The sequence below is a fragment of the Sander vitreus genome, chromosome 20, assembly GCF_031162955.1.
Source record: "Sander vitreus isolate 19-12246 chromosome 20, sanVit1, whole genome shotgun sequence".
NCBI lineage: Eukaryota > Metazoa > Chordata > Actinopteri > Perciformes > Percidae > Sander > Sander vitreus.
In genome coordinates this window covers 11,988,937-12,007,788 of record NC_135874.1, presented here as the reverse complement: position 1 = coordinate 12,007,788, position 18,852 = coordinate 11,988,937, and the positions used below count along the sequence as shown (strand labels likewise).

Below are 18,852 nucleotides of genomic sequence, written 5' to 3'. Positions count from 1 at the left end.
TGGGCAATGAGAAATGTGCTTTATCACATCTGACTGGTCTATAACAGCCGCTGTCAGGGAAACAAAGCCAGAGAGGCCATTGCAATTTTGGACTGTGTCATGGTTGAGATGCATTAATTTAGGCAGAGCAGATGTGGTGCGCAGTTGCACAGAGAGGCTTCTCCATTCGTACTGTTGGTTGATGAAAATCAAACAGACTTGGTCAAGTGGAAAAACACAAAAAAGGCACCCTGATGATAAATGACTTGGGTCACATAAGGTACAAGTAAAAAAACAACACCTCATAAGCTATTAGTTTCAAATGGAACACTGTAACAGGAGTGATTCTAGGATCAGACCTTTAGGGGGGCTCAGCCCTTAATGAGAATGGAACACGGATATAGTGCCTTGCAAAAGTGTTAACCCGCCCCCCCATGCTAAATCAGTCATTTCACTGGATAACAATGAATATATGTATTTATAATTATAACAGAGGATAAATGCAAAATATTGAACATATGAAAAAACTATTAAAGTCCCTTTATGGACTACCAGAATCAAATGAAATGATAATGAGGTGTAAACAATAAATAAATAAAAAAATATAACTTTCCTTGACGGGGTTACAAGTGCATAGCATTGGTGACAGGGACACAGGATATTAAACCTGTTTCTTTGATAATAATAGTAATAGTAATTGTTTGCCCTAACAGACAAGTACGCAAACTCTAACTTTAAGCACTAAAATTGATTCTTTTTTTAAAGAAATTAATGTTTTTTATTATTATAATTTTTAGGGGGGCTGAAATGAAATTTAGGGGGGCTCAAGCCCTTTCAAAAGGGTCTAAAATCGCCACTGGACTGAAACTTGACTGAATGTCTGTATAAATATGAACTCACAGGTGGCTCATGTGAGAAATGTGGAGAGAAACATGGTGTGTAAAGCAATGTTAATACTGCATTCCTGTGTTGCATGGTCAAACACACCCATGATGAATTTTAGTATGTTCAGCTGAGCATTAATTATGAATCACCTGCCTTGTTGGCTGTGCATCAGTTGAGGAGAGGCAAACAAAAACATACTGTATGGTGAGTGCATGAGAAAAGAGCTTACACAGCACATGAAAAGTGTGTGTGACGCATGATGTGTTTGTGTGCAGAAGTGTGGGAGGAAGAGCATGAATTACATTTTTTCTCTCTCTTTGACAAATAATAGACTTGTGTGTCTGTGTGTGTGTGTGTGTAGCATTAATGTGTGGTTCTCATTACATATTGTTTCCCTTGTGGTTTCAGCTCAAAATCCCCCTATTTGATGCTTGATATGTTGCTTTCTGATTGATAACGCATAGATTTTCAACTGCACTAATGCTATTCATAGGTTCTGACACCCAGATGTCACATCCAAAATTACAACAAAAGTCCCCCAAGATTCAGGATATTTATGATTAATCAAAGCGCATGACCGATCTCTCATGAATCCACAAGTACACGCACACAGTATACATAAATACATAAAATCACGCAAATACAAGCACGCACATTCTGGGCAATGTAGGCCTTGGTGAGAGACCACATCAGTCACACCACTGGCATTCATAAATGTTGAGCAGGCCAGCCTAGTAGGTGGCATGACATTATTCCAACTCATTACCATCAACCTGGAATATTGTAACATGACAAGACACAGTTTGATGCTTGTTAATAATCTATTTTTACTGAGATTATACTGCTGTGAATCAGGGCCAGTGAATGCCCAGTGGCATGTCCACAAAATGAAGTAGGTTGCAGAACAGACGAGGCTTGTTACAGAATAGAAGAACCACAGAGATAAAAACATCAGACTAAACTGAATGTTACTGTTGCTGCAATGTTCTTGCATTCAAAGCACAGAAAAAAAGGTGATGGAGCATCTAGGGTGGCTGTGATGCTTTTGTTGAAGCCTTGTTTTTGTTGGTAGCTACAGTTTGCAGCAATATGTTGACTCATCCAGGCAACATTAACACAAATGTGAGATTTACTGCCATTTCTTCTTCTCCAAACGCAGTTTTTTGTGTGTTACCATGTTACTGTACAGAAGGCTATTTGAATTTAATAATCAGTTTACCGGACTTCACCTTCTAGACAGTGGATTGACATACAGGGTTTAAAAATGTATATTTTTTAAGGTTAAAAGAATAAGATGAATTACAAAATGAAGAATCAAAGTTGTTTTAATATTATGAGAAAATACTCATATTTTCAGAATGAAGATATCATTTTACAAGAAAAAAGCTTCAGTATTTTGAGAAAAAAAAAAGGTATCTTAAGAATAAAATTGTAATGTTGCGAGAAACAAGTCATGGTATCATGAGAATAAAGTCATAGTATAATGAATAAAAGGTTAAGAAAAGATGCTGCCTCATCTGATTTCATTGTATACAAGGTTGGCTCAATGATCAGTGTTCAGGTAATGATTTACAAAAAACATCACTAACTCCACCATGCATTACACCAGTATTGAGTCATTAATCAATCAAATTTGTTTAACTAATTGTGCCAGTGAACTGAATCCCAAGATATTTCTGCTACTAATAAGTTACGGCGAATAAGGATATGCACTGCTTTGCTAACTGGATCACTGAGTCACTCGAGGCAAAGTGTTCCACCGTCTGGTTTTAAGAAATCCTCAAAGTGACACACTACTGGAGAATTCAACATTTACATTCCTCGTCTGCTGGAACCTAAATGTCTGTTTTTCAGAGCACGGCTTATCAAAGTGTTTTCCCATCATTGTGACTGTGTATAGCGTAATGATAACTTCTCTCTGGAATTTATCTCTCTGCTGCAGCTTCCTAAACCCAGCCCAATGTGGAAATCGTTCAAGCCTTCAACAGCCATAATAAATCTAGTTTTCAAACATGGGAAGTGCACATGCCTATCTGTTCTTCCAATAAAAAGGATCACAAACTTTGCTTTCCATGAGATTCAATTGACTTTAATTCAATTTTACACAACTTGCTGCTTCGACACAAATGTAGATACAGTCCACAAAACCTGATATAAAGCATGCCACGCTCTTTTCACTGGTAGAACATAAAAAACTTGTCTGTCGAACCTGTTAGCTTCCTGTTTGAGATAAGAAGATTCATCCTTGTTTTTGAAGGACTCAACGATTTCCCTATTGGACTGTGTTTAATCTCTATGAGAAGCTGCAACACAGCGGTTATGTTTAATGAGGTCATGCTATGCATGATTTTAAATGGTGGGAAAGAACATTTTTTTGGGATCTTGGTTGAATACCATTGGAACTAAGGGCTTATGTATGCTAAGTGCTTAAACTAAGCATGTTCACCAACTGTGAAAGTGTCACTCCCAGGAAATTAAGTAATGACCAAGTCATTTCCATAATGTGTTTTCATTTAAAAATGACAAAAAAACTGAGGTATTACCCACAATGTAAGATCATAAAATGTACTGATCCATGACAAATTATACAATGTACTGTAATGCAATTTATTTATGTTCTAAATGAGACATAAAGCTAATACAGAAGTAAATAAGAACTGGACTAAAGTGAAATCCCCCACACTGGAGGATTGGCTTGGATGTTGTGTATGCCTGCTCAACAAAAAATCAGACAAGAGGATGGAATCTTAACTGCTGATCTCGGAGATCTGCTTCATCTCCTCCGTGGCAGAGGTATCAAAAACACAACATGGGATCAAGCTAAGGATGTTAACATGAGGACTCATCAGTATTTCCCAATACAATCCTCTTAACTGTTGCCAAATGTTTATCTTACAAAAAGTAAATTTCTTTCTGAAAGGGCAAATAACTTTGGGTCATTGATTCATTTTAAGATTAAAAGGGAACAAAAGGTCTAAAATATGTCTGTGATACTTGACTCAAAGAAAGTTTAAGTGCACGCTCTCTGACCAGTTCTTTAAACAGCTTTGTATGTAGATTACAGTATATTGTGTTGCTCAACCAAGGAATACATTTTAGTATTCACAGTGAAAGCTGGGTCACCATTAAATGAATCACTCCTCTTACTGTAACTAGAGCTTGATAATTGGCTTTTTGAAGAGACTCTCCAATGAATAATAGCAGGATCCTTTATTCTGCAGGCCTAGTTAATTCAAGAATGTGTCATTAGTTTTAGGTCACATATTTCAAAGCCTCGGGAAGGGCTCTGGAGAATCAAAACTGAAGTGCACACGCTCGCAGCTTTGACATCTGTTCATCTACAGATTCAATTTACCTGTGAACATCACAAACACACACCTGTTTGTTTCTTGGTGATTTTAGAGACCCAACTAGGTTTCTTTCTGCATGTTATACATTACATATGTTGAGTTCAGGAACTGAGGTTGGGTGATAGGCCCTGTAAGTCAATGTCAGTTCATCCCCTAGAAAAAAAAGCAAACTTAATATCAAAAGGTCAATTATGCACCATAGCAATGGATTTCATGCAGAAGAATTATATTGTCCATACAGAAGTTTGGAATTTGTCTTGTGATTTATTAATAATTTGGCAAGCATAACAGAAACTAAAAAAGAAATGCATGTTGCCTATACTGTATTAACCAGAGATACAAAAGAAAACAACACCTTAGCATAAGCAGATAAATAAATAAAATACTCAAAACAAATCTAAGTTCAAGTTAATTGTCATTCCCCTGCTTACAGGTTATGCAGAAAGCAGGAACGGATGTAGGCCTAGTGCCACCGGGGCCGTACAATACTTAGAAACAGGGAATTCAACTAACAAATACATGGCAATCACAGGGAATAAGGGGCCTTGCTCAACCATCTGGACGATTTTAACTTGTGACTATTATACTGATTGAAAACAAAGATGGTAGCCAGAAATCAGTTTTAAAATCAGTCATAAATTATTATTATATATACAATTTTTTTTTTTTGATTGTCATTCAACAAAAATATATTTCTTAAATATGTTTACTTTGTCATACAAAACGAGCAAGGTCATGATGAAAAACAGCCCCAGGTCAAAAGTACACTAGTACGTGGGCAGGGGTGTATAGGCTACACATAAAGGTACACTACCTGTACTGTAGTGTACAGAAGCCTTAGGCTACATCTCAATAAGAAGATATAGCAGAACAAATATTTTAGAAAAATGTCTTAATAGTAGTCGGAAAATGATTTTTGAGAGAGAGAGAGAGAGAGAGAGAGAGAGAGAGAGAGAGAGAGAGAGGAGACTTGCGCCTCCTTCGTTACATATGACGGTCCAGCTCCAGCGCCTCCTCCTCCACCTCCCTCTCACGCTGTCTCTGGCGTCCACATCTCTTCATTTCTCCGTCTGCTCAGCTTCTCTTCCTGCTTTTTTGTCACATCCCTTCATTTTCTCCTCCTCTTTCCTCCTCCTCCTTTTTTTGGGTTGTTCATCTGCGACGTGCTCCTCACGTGAAGTCCTCCAACTTACAGAGCACTGTGGATGCCGAGTTAAAAAATAAAAAAGGCAAATGCTCTATCGGGGAATAAGAGAAAAAACTACGCACTTTTGCATCTTTCATTGAGTGCCTTGGCTTGAACGGAGCAACAGTATGGACCTGTCATTCATGACTGCGCAGGTGAGACATATTTCCTCCAATTTGCCCAAAGATGGTTGGCTCGTCCGAACTTTCTATTACATTGTCTATCGATTTAATGGGCGTGGCCAGTAATTCACTTAAAATCAATATATATTTCCATAATTTTGCTAATGGGACTAAATAGGCTACGTATTCCCCCTTTACTGTATGGTACTATTGTTAGTATAACCTCTTTTAGTAGCCTAAATAGTTGATGTAGTTATCCTTTATAAGTTTATTAGGCTTTAGGTGTGTTGTAGTTTATTAGGTTAAGTCTAACTTGGACATGCTCTACCTTTGTGTGATTGTCAGAATTGTTTGTGACAAAAAACATCATTAAAACTTCAACATATTTCTTTAAAATGACACCAGTTAGATTGGACTTTGTTTTCATTAGGAGCTGATATGGCAGGCTATTCTTCCCTCCCCTCCCTCAGTGTCTGGCTGCTTACATGGTTTGTCTGGTGCCATCTGCTTTGCCATTTTCTGTGCATCTGCTATTAAATGGATTCGGAGCATTATCTTTGCTACCAATGGCTGTTCTGAGGGCCAGACTAAGCCTAATGCTCCCAAATGTTTGAAATCAAGAACCCCTAAATAGAAATGGAGCGTGGAGCCATCCAAGAATACATTTTGTGTTCAATATGATAGAAAGAGAGGCAGAGTAATAACAGTGGAGAGCATGACACCTAACATAAAAAAATAAAAAATACTTTTAGTGAGTGAAGTAATCAAAAATGATGTATTCTATGACTTAATGTTCGCTTGTGTTTCTAGAATCTTTGCTATAGCATTGCACAGGAACCAGACTTACAGCGACTGACAGCAGCACAGTGAAGGAGGCAAACATCTACCGATTATATTCGTGATGAGTTGATTAATTATTTAGTCTATAAATTAAATTGTGAAAGTACTTACAGCAGCTGGGGACCAAACACCAACACCACCAACACCCTGCTCTCTTCTAACCATAGACCTACTGTGACGGCAGCCACCTGTCACTCAAAGCGGCACACCCTTAATTATGCATAGCTTTAAGCCATAATATAATTTAAAAGGGTGAGTTATAAAAAATTCACCGACTGTACAGTTGTCATGAATGGGGAAACATGTTTAATTCTGATGTAAAGTTGTGCATTTTCACATGGGAGTCTGGTTTGACTCCCTTTTGGAGGCAGCCTCAAGTGGCCATTCGAGGAGCTGCAGGTTTTTTTGTTGATTGACAATTGAATAATCAAATTATGGTTACTGCTCTACACGTAACATCAGAGTCCACAAGAGTAAAAGGCAGAAAGAGTAAAATGCAGTTAACTCAACAAGAAATAAACAGTTATTTATTTAGACAGCTAGTTTAATGGCTAACTCAGCAGAAACAACTAATTCTGCTAAATTAGAAAGAAGAAGAATGCAGTCCTATAAGAAAGCCAATGGCTAATTTTACTTGGGTGAAAATCATTCCAGTGCCGTGATGGTGACTGTGAATGAAGTCGGGCAAATGTCCCTGGAGTTTTGAAGATTGACTTCACAATGAATGATTTTTTACCCATCCATCTCAGTCTAGCTCTGCCGGCTGCAAATCATTAGACCTTCGGCATCACTTTGTCTCTAAAAGATGACAGATGCTGCCATAACTGTTCTCTCCTAAAGACACAAAGTTTTTAAAGAAGTCCAACTCACAGATTTTCTCCCTGTACTAGAAGAATGACTAGTTCGGAGGATGCACTGGTCATCATTGCTGCAATTAACACATTAAATTCATTAGTGGTATTTAACGTTCAGAATTTAATTTACCAAAAAAACTGATCTTGGCCTTTAGCAAAATCACATCCTCCAAGCCAAAAACATGCATCATGTGGGTACCATGACACAGAATACCAGTTCAGACTATAATATAATTGGCCATTGTTACACTGCATTTGTCACTGTTCTTTTTGTGAAAATGATTTTGTACGATATCGCAGAAACATGCTAAATAGCTCTCTGCAGAACAATGTGTGTGCTTTTGTGTATGGCGAGTGATTTGCATTTGGCAGCGATGCCTCACTGGTTTGAAATGAAAAAGGGCATACTTCATTAGGCTGAAAGTGGTGGCATCCTCAAGCATTGCAAAACATGGATTAATAGGTGACAATCACAGTGAAGCTTTTGAATACTAAGCTGAGGGCAATGAGGCACTTTGTTTTTTATCTTTTCAAATGAGAAATGTTTCAGATAACTTCCCTTGGCTCCTCAGATGTGGATATTAAGATATATTATTAACTTGCACTCACTTTATAGGCTACATTTATTTCTCCAGACCAACTACTGTGATTGTTAATCCCACCGTGTACACTAGTGTGTGTGCTGGCCACTAACTGATGTTAAGGTCAAGTTTGATGTGTTGTAGACAGGCTCCAGAGCCATCCTGGGCATTAGGCCAGTCTGAGTCTTGCTTCAGCTGACAGATGTGCCACACATATATAGCACCAAAACCCTTAAGGGCTTTGTCTATCCAGTACACACTGACCCACTGGCCTTGGCCTTTTACAAATTTTTGCATGTACACACATGCATGGACGTAGAGACCTTTAAAAAAAAAAAAAAGTGCTATTGTGGCAACATTTGATCCCCATGGGTAAGAAAAAGGCACAGAAGGAATGCCAACACTGCACCCTATGTGTATTCCCTTTCCATTTCCTACATGTCTGGACCGTTAACTCTTAAATGAGATGCTGTTTTCAGGTCTGTATTCATAGTCTCACCTCAGACGTTTTGTCTTTTCATGACAGGCCATCAGCAGTTCTCATTACTCAATTACTTATTCAGTGAAGCTGTGGCTCTGAGTCATTCTACCTGACAGGCTTGTCAATCTCTGCTCACGTTAGAAAGGACAGATGAGAGTGAAATAATGAGGATGGTGGAGGTGGTTTACAGCCTCAACAAAAACAAAGCAATCTGCATTTACCCACAACACCAGGAACAGACAGGACTGGCAAATACACTTTTGGTTTACTTTGGTGCCAAATGATACACACAACAAGTGCCAGAAAGTCAATTCAATCAGAGGAGATGATTTTTAATTTATTTGTAGTTTTCTGAATTACTTGCAAAAGCTACTTTGATCATAAAGGTCCAAATAAAACAATTGGACAAATTAAGATTTAAGAATTAAGACATATGATAGGAGAAAGACATGCTGGAGATAGCTAGAAGACTTGTTTGTGCACCACTACCCCCTGATATGAAGCCAGATATGGAAATGCAAGTTGAATAGTTCACAGATGAGATTTTTTTCCTATTACATGCAGCAGCCACCACAAGGCCTATATCGAGACCATCTTTGTTCTCAATTGCATAAAAAATTCAATTACATAATCATGTTTTCTCACTGTGCATTTTCCATGCCCAGACTGTCCCCTTTTAAAGTATGAATCTCCTGGGGCCTGTTTCACAAAACCAAGATAAGGGATTAAGCCGGGATTTCCCAGTTATCCTGGATGAATTTAGCCTTGACTCGGTTTCACGAAAGCGGAGGCACATAAATCACCATGGAGATTTATTCTCTACAGCTAGCCTGGTCCTGACCAGGCTAACAGCCAGGATTTATTTAATCCTGGAGCCTTTTCTGATCACTCAGCAGTGGTTTTACTCTATTGTTATCAGCCTGGATTAAAATACAGCAGGTACATATTGCTGTTCCTTTAAGTACTGTTATTATTTAAAGTTGTGACCATTATTTTTTTATTATAATTATTCATGTGACAGTCATTATTACGGTTATATTGCTGTATGAAGACTGCTGTTCATATTGTTGTTAGAAGTTTGATGAATATATTATGACAGTTGTTGAGATAATTAGAAAAGGCTGATAACATTTCAAATGTGTTTTAAATGAAGTCTGTTACTAAGGGCAATACATACAATGCTGTACATTTCTATAGTTGACCAATTTTTTTTATACAAATAATGTGCTTCACGTCCTCATACTTCCACAAGAAGCTGCTGCTCACTCTGTATAAAGTATGTACAATGTGTATTCTCCATTTTAGCATCAGTAAATCTGTGATCGCGGTCTTTTGAGGAAAGCCGTGGACGCGCATCTATCTGGATTACTTCAGCCTGGCTCGACCTAGCCGCTCCTCCTCAGCCTGGCTTGGCCTTTGTGAAATGCACCAAGCCAGGATGCACAGATTAGACTAGGTCAAGCCTCGCTTTATAAGTTATCCTGGATTTATATATTCTGCTTTTGTGAAACAGGCCACTGGTCTCTATAGTGGAGGCTTACTTGAAGTGTGTAATAATCGCACAACAGCCTTTTCATCTCTCGGAGTTCATTTCCCCTCTGGTGTTTTGTCTGTTTCTTTTTTCAGCAATTGGTTTTATATAAAAGCAATAGTCTAGATAGTGAAAAAAAATCCAGACTTCTTCCACTTGTGTGTAGTGTTGTTCATACTTTGTTTTCTTTACCTGCACATTTTGTCTCTTCATGTCTATTCTACCATCGTTCAGATAAATCAAACTAAATTGGCAGAATAATGTTAAAAATCATTCCACAATGAGTGCAAATGAGTTATTGTGTGTTTGTCTGTACAATATTAATGTGTGACTTCACAGCGCCAGCAGGAGCATTCAAAGACATTCAAAGGCTGTGAAGGGCAGGTATGCAGCATTAAGAAGTAGACCCTTTTATTGAGGAAAATGTACCAAAAGCATTAAAGTGATGTAACCTTGCTTTTCATAGCAGGGCCACTTCATGGTTTTCCCTTACTTAATGGATGTACTGCATGTAGAGAAAGAACATAGAATACACTGGAGGCGAGCATTCAGAACAAAAACACAATGTTCTGCATTTCGGTTGGTTTTCTTTGGATGATTGATTTTTACGTCTTCCTCCAAAACAACGGTTTATGTATTCTAGCTGTTGCTGATAGTGGAGTGCAGCTGCAGGTGGTCGGGTTAAATCAGCAGCCTCAAGTTTAGTCTCTTCCTGGTAAAATGTTAATGCTCTCATTGGGAACAATTGACTAACCACTAGGAAGCTGCAGGCATCTATTTGTGGCTCTTATACCCCCTCCCTGAGCAGCAATTGTCCAATCATAACTTAGCAGCTGTAACTAGGCACTGTAGGCCTGTCAAGCTTTGGATTTCTCTGAACGTTAAAAACAGTGTGACAGCGAAACTCAGTATATAATAAAGGTTTGGATTGTGGCTTTTTTATTATTTTCCCGTCTAAAACCAAAAATGCAAGAGGGCTTTTCATTCTATATTATTTTGGGGGGTTACAGATTATCAGAGTGGGCTAATATTACTGGCTCTGTCCTGCACTCTATTGGATTTGGTCACATCCTGAAGTTAGCTTTAGCCTCAATCTTTTATCATGTATGTAGCCAACAAGTGTATATTTACAATCCATTTACAGGGTTCTCGTTTTAAAAAGAGTCAACTGGAAACATTAAAAAGTCAGTCTGAGACAGTGAGTGTGTTAACATGCACACTAATATTCCACTATTATTCAGAATATGACAATAATTTGAATGTGATACATGTCATGTCTTGAATAATATCTCATGTAAAAAACAATATTTTGAATAAAGCCTTTTTCAGAATATAGCATTTTCTGATTAAAACGTGGTAAATGCCGGTATTATTCGGGTTTTAGAAGCATTATTTGGACATACAGCGCATTCAGAATATGTGTCTCAATCAGGGTTTTTACTGCAGTTACGCCTCTTGCCTGTTTATGGTTTAGGGTAAGCTCTGTGCATTCCTAAGTTGTTTAACACAAACCATCTAGCCAACAGTTTGCAAGGCTGGGGTTGAGATGCATGCCCAAAGGAAAAGCCCACATTTCTGGTCGAAAGAAGAAACACACTTTAAACATTATGAAAGCCGTGGATATCAAAAAGGTTTTTGGATATGCGCAAACATCCCAACAGCAGCATTTTCAAGAAGGTGGTTGAAGGAATGAAAGAGGGAAGCTGTGTTCCCACGGTTAAACAAGTCTGCCACCGGTGGAAAGCTTTGAAAAAAATCCTATTTTGCAAAGTTGCATGTACACAGACATATCAGCGTAATATTAAATCTGCCGCCATTATCATTGCAAACTGCATATGTCCTGTGCTAAAACTGAGAGCTAACCGTAAAGGATTACTGAAATGCCAGTTACTGGTTAGATTGGGGGGGCAGTAGAAATGAACATCTCCCAGCTGTTTTGCACCTGAAATGATCATGATTGCTTATTGAAAGGAAAATGAAAGGGACAATTAATGGACTGTGACAGCCAAGTATGAAGTAATAACGTCTTTCCCTGATGGACCTAACCCCCCCCAACAGTATGATGCTTCCTATATAACTGTGCCTCTCATATTCAGCAGGTATGAATTATGTATTACCATATAAATAATCTATTCTTCACTCATCCTGAGATAATTTCAAAGCAGCTTCATCCACTGTATTGATAAGATAAGATACACCTTTATTGATCCCCAGCAGGGAAATTCGATTGAACTGAGCTATGATTTGAGGCAGGGCTGGACTGGGACAAAAAATTGGCCCTGGCATTTTTGGCCCAGGCGGCCCACAACCACCGTGATTGGTCAGACACATTCCCTGCAGACAGTCCTCTTGCCTGGTGTTTTGCGTTCATGTGATCATTTTGGATCCTTCAAGAGGGGTCCCAAGATTTATCTGTTGATCTTACCCTTAAATAATTAATTCATTCTTAGAGTTATGATTTGTATATTCATGGTATTTTTATTATTTTTTATTTGATATTGTATTGCCGTCATTGGTATTATTACTAATTTGCTTAATATTGGCTTAGCAACTTTAAAAACTGTTTACTGTTAATTTTAACTATTGTAAAAAGTGTCTGCTAAATACAATAACCATAACCCTTCCCAAAAGCTACAATAAAACTGAGAGTAGTATATGCCCTGGAAAAGAGCACCAATACAAGATAAGCTAATTAAGCAAATCAAGGAACACTGATGCTTGTATCAACACTGATTTTATAGATCACACAGACTCTTCAGCTACCCAACAGGCCAACCGCTAGAATTTTCAATGTAAGCTTAAGCAGTTAGGTTACCTGACAGCCACTAACTTTAACTGCTTGTTGTCGTTATGACGTGAGGCACACACACACACACACACACACACACACACACACACACACACACACACACACACACACCCCCTCCCTTTCTGGGAGTCCCTGTTAATTTGCCTACTCCTTACCACATCGTCATCTACTCTCTCTTCCATCTTTTCCTCACTCACTCCCCTGGCCCTGTCATGGTCACTCTCCTCCTCGGCTTCTTCCCTGTCATGATGTTTCTGCTTCTCTGCATAGCGAGCCACCTCTCCTCCTCCTCCTCCTCCTCTACTTCAGGTAATGCTGATGTTGAAGCAGCTACTACAGCCCCAAACATGTCCGAAATGTTGGCACATTTTGAGGAATCCGCCTGTAGATTCTTAATCTTTTTCTCCCGTAATTTCTCTGCACCTCCCTTGCGCTTTGGTGGTCGTTTGTCCATTTTAACGTGGATGCTAAACTTCCAGCATAACTATTACAGCTTGTGTCTCAGGGCCGGGAGGCGTGGCCGTAGTGGGATTCGTAAACCGGACCGGAGTGGCCGGCGCGGCCAAAAAATATAACAAAATAAAAGAAAGGCCTATTTATATCAACGATTCGGCCCAAAAGTGGGTTGGCCCACCGGGAAAATGCCCGGTATGCCAGATGGCCAGTCCAGCCCTGATTTGAGGTAAAACTTTGGATATTGACTCAGCCCTGATCTTTTAAAAAAAAACTCCATGGGGACATTTTTGTCGTTGAAGCACACGTACAATTATAATAATAATAAATCTGAAATTCAACTCATGAGCAGTTCTTTTAATGAAAAGAAAACACAGGTGGAAATGATGTGAGTTAAACAGTGTGCGGCTGCTCTGCTTTTGTGAAAGCTGGCAAATTGCTGAATGGCAGCAGCTGATTACACACCATCAAGGAAGAAGCAGAGATGAATTATGATCACCACAGCTGCTGTAATGTGTTGACATCATTATGCATTTTTTGAAAACATTAGCATGCTAAACAGACTAATAAAACTGTATGATTATGTTTTGAGTCTCCAGCACAGCTTTGCCAGGAGATATCAATTACAATGTTTTCATCCAATTTCAGTAAAATTACCCATGTGAGTACAAACAGAAAGAGGGAAGAAAGAGTGATTTCTTATTGGTTTGCACACAAATGAATCAGATATAATTGTAAAGGTTTTTGTTTTGTTTTTTTAGATTGTTTTCCAATTTTGGACAACATAATTTCTAGTGGAGCTTTTCCACAATTTATGTCAGTTTTCACCTCGAGCATAAAACCCTAGTGACTTCAAACAATGCCTCCATAATTACACCAAAAGCGAAACCTGCTTTTGATTTGATCTGTTGCACTGGGCCCTACTCTTTGAGTCTGACCTTGGGTTTTGTTCAAAGAAATATGCCCTGAAACGAATGACAGTGCTCAGACAGGCCTTTCTCTCCTTCTTTCCCTCACCTCTTGTATAATCTGCAACAGACCTGAGGTTATAGCGCACATAATGTACCTTCACTCCCCAAGAAATATTCTTTCCCTAAGACCCTTCAAAGTCAAAGGCAGAATATGTATAGTATAATAGTATGTAGCCACACCCCTTGAGTAATCTGACTATCTATACAGCATTTTAGTATACTGGATTATCTGACACCCTTCCTATTAGAACTCAGTTATTGTACTTCAGTCTCATAGCCCATTTGTGTCATATGCATCTGATCATTAGACACACATTGACGAGTTTCAATTTCACTGCTTATGAACTCCTCAAAAGGTAAATTACACCCTTCCACTGTGCTAAAGTACAATGTGTTGCTGCTGATATTTTACATCAGATTTATAGCAGCTATTTGTGTCATACTAGCCGCGCTTACTAGCTGCGCTTAATGCTCCACAGCTCTTATTATGTTTTATATAAAGCAGATTTGACCACAAACTTCTCATTTCTGGTGTATGCAATTTTAATGCTCAGATTATGAATTAGGCACTTAACGTACAGTCAGTTGTATTACATATGGAAATCATTTGGAATGCCCTCTGGTATGCATGAGTGGTGGAGAAATACACTGATTGATTAAATTCACACCTGAGAGTCTTTTATGTGATGCTCCCAGCTTACACACAAACATGCACATGTACAGGCAAGGCTCTGTGTCCTGACACCTACCTCATTGCCCCATGTTATATATATATATATCTCAAAGTGAGAAAGACACAGAAATCTGATTATTTATAGCCATGATTTATGAACAGAATTTCCAAAACTATTAATGCATTGTCCTAAAGAGCAAGAAAGTGTGTGTGTGTCTGTGTCGTGTGTGTGTGTGTGTGTGTGTGTGTGTGTGTGTGTTTTCTTTGCAATGGAATAATTCACCTATGATTTGGCTGTTTTGCGTACATGTGTTTTGTCACATTATCCATACACTAATGAATGTGTCTTTCCTGGATATGTCACACTACAGTGTTCCTGTTTCCTGTTTATACATGTACGTGTGCACACTTACATAAATACGTGGACACATACATATTGTAAACATCATATTAATTCAGGACTGAGGGCATGCAGAGTGAGGTAGCACTGATGAACTGTTACAGTATCTGAAAACACTGTAACTAGGCCATCATGGCACTCGCGTGACATATTCATAACAACCCCACCGACCCCCTCCTCCCACAGGGAAAATACATACAGCGACTATTCAGAAATGCTGATGCCAACCTATAGCGGTATAAGTACTGTAGCAGCTATACCAGTACAGGCGGTGAGATGCTACAGTAATTTCATTTTACAACAGTTGTGTTGTTATGCTGATGGCAATTTACACATTGAAGAAACAACAGAGTTGATCAAGGTTTCAACAAAGACATTGGGCCTAATGCAAGAACATTTTCCTCGTCTTATCCTCAACCATGCTTACTTTTTTTCTGTGCGATTTGCATTCGGGAAACTCAACAGGGCAAAGTTGTTTTAGCCTGATGAATGCCAGCCTGTTCATAAGGAGCTGCGCATTGGTGAGATTTCACTCTTAAAAGTCACAATGCAGAGCTTCAAGTCCTGCTTTTGGAAATCAGCAATCATTGCTAAATAATGTGTTTCTAAGCAAAGCAGTCTGTGACTAATACAGTATGAGAGGTGGTGACGTGAGAGATATTAGAAGAGAAAGAATATTACAGCCTAGAGTAGGTTATGTTACACTGTTGGTGCAACAGAAGATGATACTGGACAGCAACCTGCATAAAGACCCTGAGGCAGGTGTTAGAGTGAGAGAAGTTTCCTACAAACTACTGAACCGTACAAGTTTGTGGGCCAAAATATGGCAATAAAAATGATGAAATACAGAAAAACTCAATAAATTGGCAGCCATAATGATCATGATTTGGTGAACAGAATGTTAATTTTGCATTAGGTTTGTCTTAGTTCAGGTCAAAAGAGTTTTCTTTTCCTGCTCATGACTCATTCGACTACTTGTGAATTTTGTTCATGAGACAAGTGGTGAATGCCACACATTCTCTTAAAGGACCAGTGTGTAGGATTTAGTGGCATCTAGCGGTGACCGACTGAAAATCCCTTGCCCCACCCCTCCCTTTCCAAGCGTGTAGTAGAAGCTACGGTGGCCTTCAGATAACGTAAAAACGCCAAAGGCCCTCTCTAGAGCCAGTGTTTGGTTTGTCCATTCTGGGCTACTGTAGAAACATTGCAGACTCCATTGAAGAGGACCTGCTCCCTATAGTATGTAGGGATGAAGGCCTCATTATAACAAAAACACAACCATCCTTAGTTTAAGGTGATTAAACACTAATGAAAACATAATTATATATAATATAAATTATTATAATTATATTATTGCCTTTCTGCTAATAGATCCCCTAAATCCTTCACACTGGTCCTTTAAATCACTTGTAAGTGCCACATACAGGTAGAAGTAGAATATAGTGAAACAGTATTTAGACTGAAGGAGCTTTAACATCCTATAGAGGCTGAGATCAATATTAATGGCTTATATGAACCAAGAGGAGTAAACATGACTTAATATTGACTGATAGCTCACTCATTGGACAGGGTTAGGTAGTACAGTTTTTAATATGCATACTAACTTTTGAGTTTACTTATTTTTTCTTTTTTCTATTGTAAATAGAAATACTAACTCAAAACCTGCTTAGAATTAGTAGGGCTACAGCTTTAACAAAGGGGGTAATTAATCATGTTTTTCCATGAGATTGACAGCTTGTGACAGCGGCTACAAAGCTATTACACAAGAGAGGAAACAAGGGGGAAATAATTGTAAGGGTGCTTTTATATGTAAAAAATAGACAGATGAGAATCAAACAATACAGGGATAAAGGCTCTGAAGAATTGAAATGTGTTGTGCTTAATTTGTATTTGACATGAAGAGTTGTGGTTCAGAGGGGTCTGCAGCACCAGCTCAGGGTTGCAGAACAGGGTGACACACACACACACACACACACACACACACACACACACACACACACACACACAAGACTGCAGTGTTTGATTGGCTGATCAGAAAGGTGGTTGGATTTTCATTTATAACAAACCTACAGAACATCTGGTGATATATTCCACACAACAGTTACACAACAGTACAGAGAGAAGTTAGTGGAGAAACTTTGCTGATACTTAAAGAGTGTTACTAAAATGTCTGCTCTGTGTTTGAATCCAAGTTGTTGGAATTTGATTAAAAGGTGTTCAAACTATATATCTAATAAACAATGTAAAATACTATGCAATGAGCAGAACAGTATCATTCTGTCTACATAGAGTGCATGTTTACTTCAAAGTTAGAGTGAGAAATTCCTTCCATCTGGTTATTGTTTCTGAATAGCTCCTGCTACCTTTCAGTCACATTTCCCAGTGGAGTTATCTTACAGTACAGAAAGACACAGCACTACAGTGTAAGTCACTGTGGATAGGAGCATCTGCCAAATGCTATCATTGTAAGTGTAAATATTTCATAGTATGTGGGGTCATGCAGATTGCTTTAGCTCTGGAACACAGAAATTAATCAGATAGGATATTAAGGAGAGCGCTGCAGAAATATGGGAATACAAATTACCCAGTAAGAAAATGAAAAGAAAGAAGCCGTGGAAGATGCAGTTGCTGTTACACAGAGTGATTTACAATAACTGTAGCACTGATTGATATATTCATCCATTGTTTTACTGTAACATTGGATCAGTCTCTACAAGCAGGAAGCATCTCACTGTGCTGAAACTTGCTTTTGATGCTGTTAAAAAGACAGAAAGAGACTTCAAATTATCTTTATCCACAAATGTTGGCCAATGTAATCAGGGATCCAGAATTAGAATGATCAAAATGGGGTAGTTTAACAGCAACAGCTAGAGATGTAGTTGATGGGTGAGCTAAAATGAGAGATTTTCATCTCCCATTGGTGTGTTTCTGCTTGCTCTGTATATTAGATATATAAGTGTGGGTGCAAAGTTGGGCCACCCCTGCTGCACCTCACCCTGAGCCATGTCTTACATGAGTGGAGATTCAATTAAGGGCTTCCTCCCTACAACTGAAATGTAACTGTATTGCACAGTGAATAAGCAGGCATGGATGGAGCCGTAGGGGCAGCTGATGCCAGCAACAGATGCACAGAGAGCGTGATGATCTTATTTAACCCCAGTCAGGAAGCTTTCTTACAAAAGCTGTATAAAGCTCCCCAGATACACTACATCCCCTGGTTTGATAATGACAATGATTTTATGACACAACAAATCTTCTGCTATAAAAAAGGTGCATGATTATAAAAAGGTGCATGATTATAAGCCATAGGCGTAATTTACAGGGGGGATGGGGGGGTTACAACCCCCCACTAAATCAAAAAAAAACTATCATAATTTCCTTTACATAAATAAAGACATTTGCACCATAATTGCTGCAGAAAAGGCACAAATAGTTGCAGAAAAAATAACCACAATGCAGGAAATTAAGTGTTTGATATGCTCAAAATTTCCATTTTGCTCAAAAGTGGAGACCTCAACCCCCTCAATGGTCAACTCAAAGTTACGCCCTTGTACCCAGCCATTTTCTTTTTATACACAGTATTTTATATTTTTGCAGTTTTGTCAATCCACATAAGCCTTGTTTTCATCAACTCTTCCCTCTTTACTTTGATGCCATGCAAAGCAATGCAACAAGTGTTACTACATTTAACCACGTCAAGATAAAGAACACTGCATCGATTTGCAGCAGAAAATCTG

General features: G+C 38.6%; 1 protein-coding gene across 1 annotated transcript in view; it reads left to right on the top strand.

Moving 5' to 3' along the window:
* The first annotated feature begins 5,293 nt into the window (after positions 1-5,293).
* LOC144535169 (uncharacterized protein C14orf132) overlaps positions 5,294-18,852 on the top strand; it is a 31,160-nt gene continuing 17,601 nt past the window's right edge. Inside the window, exon 1 of the mRNA XM_078277483.1 lies at positions 5,294-5,555. Coding sequence (XP_078133609.1) covers positions 5,529-5,555 — 27 coding nt within the window. The 5' untranslated portion in view covers positions 5,294-5,528. The remainder of the gene's footprint in view (positions 5,556-18,852) is intronic.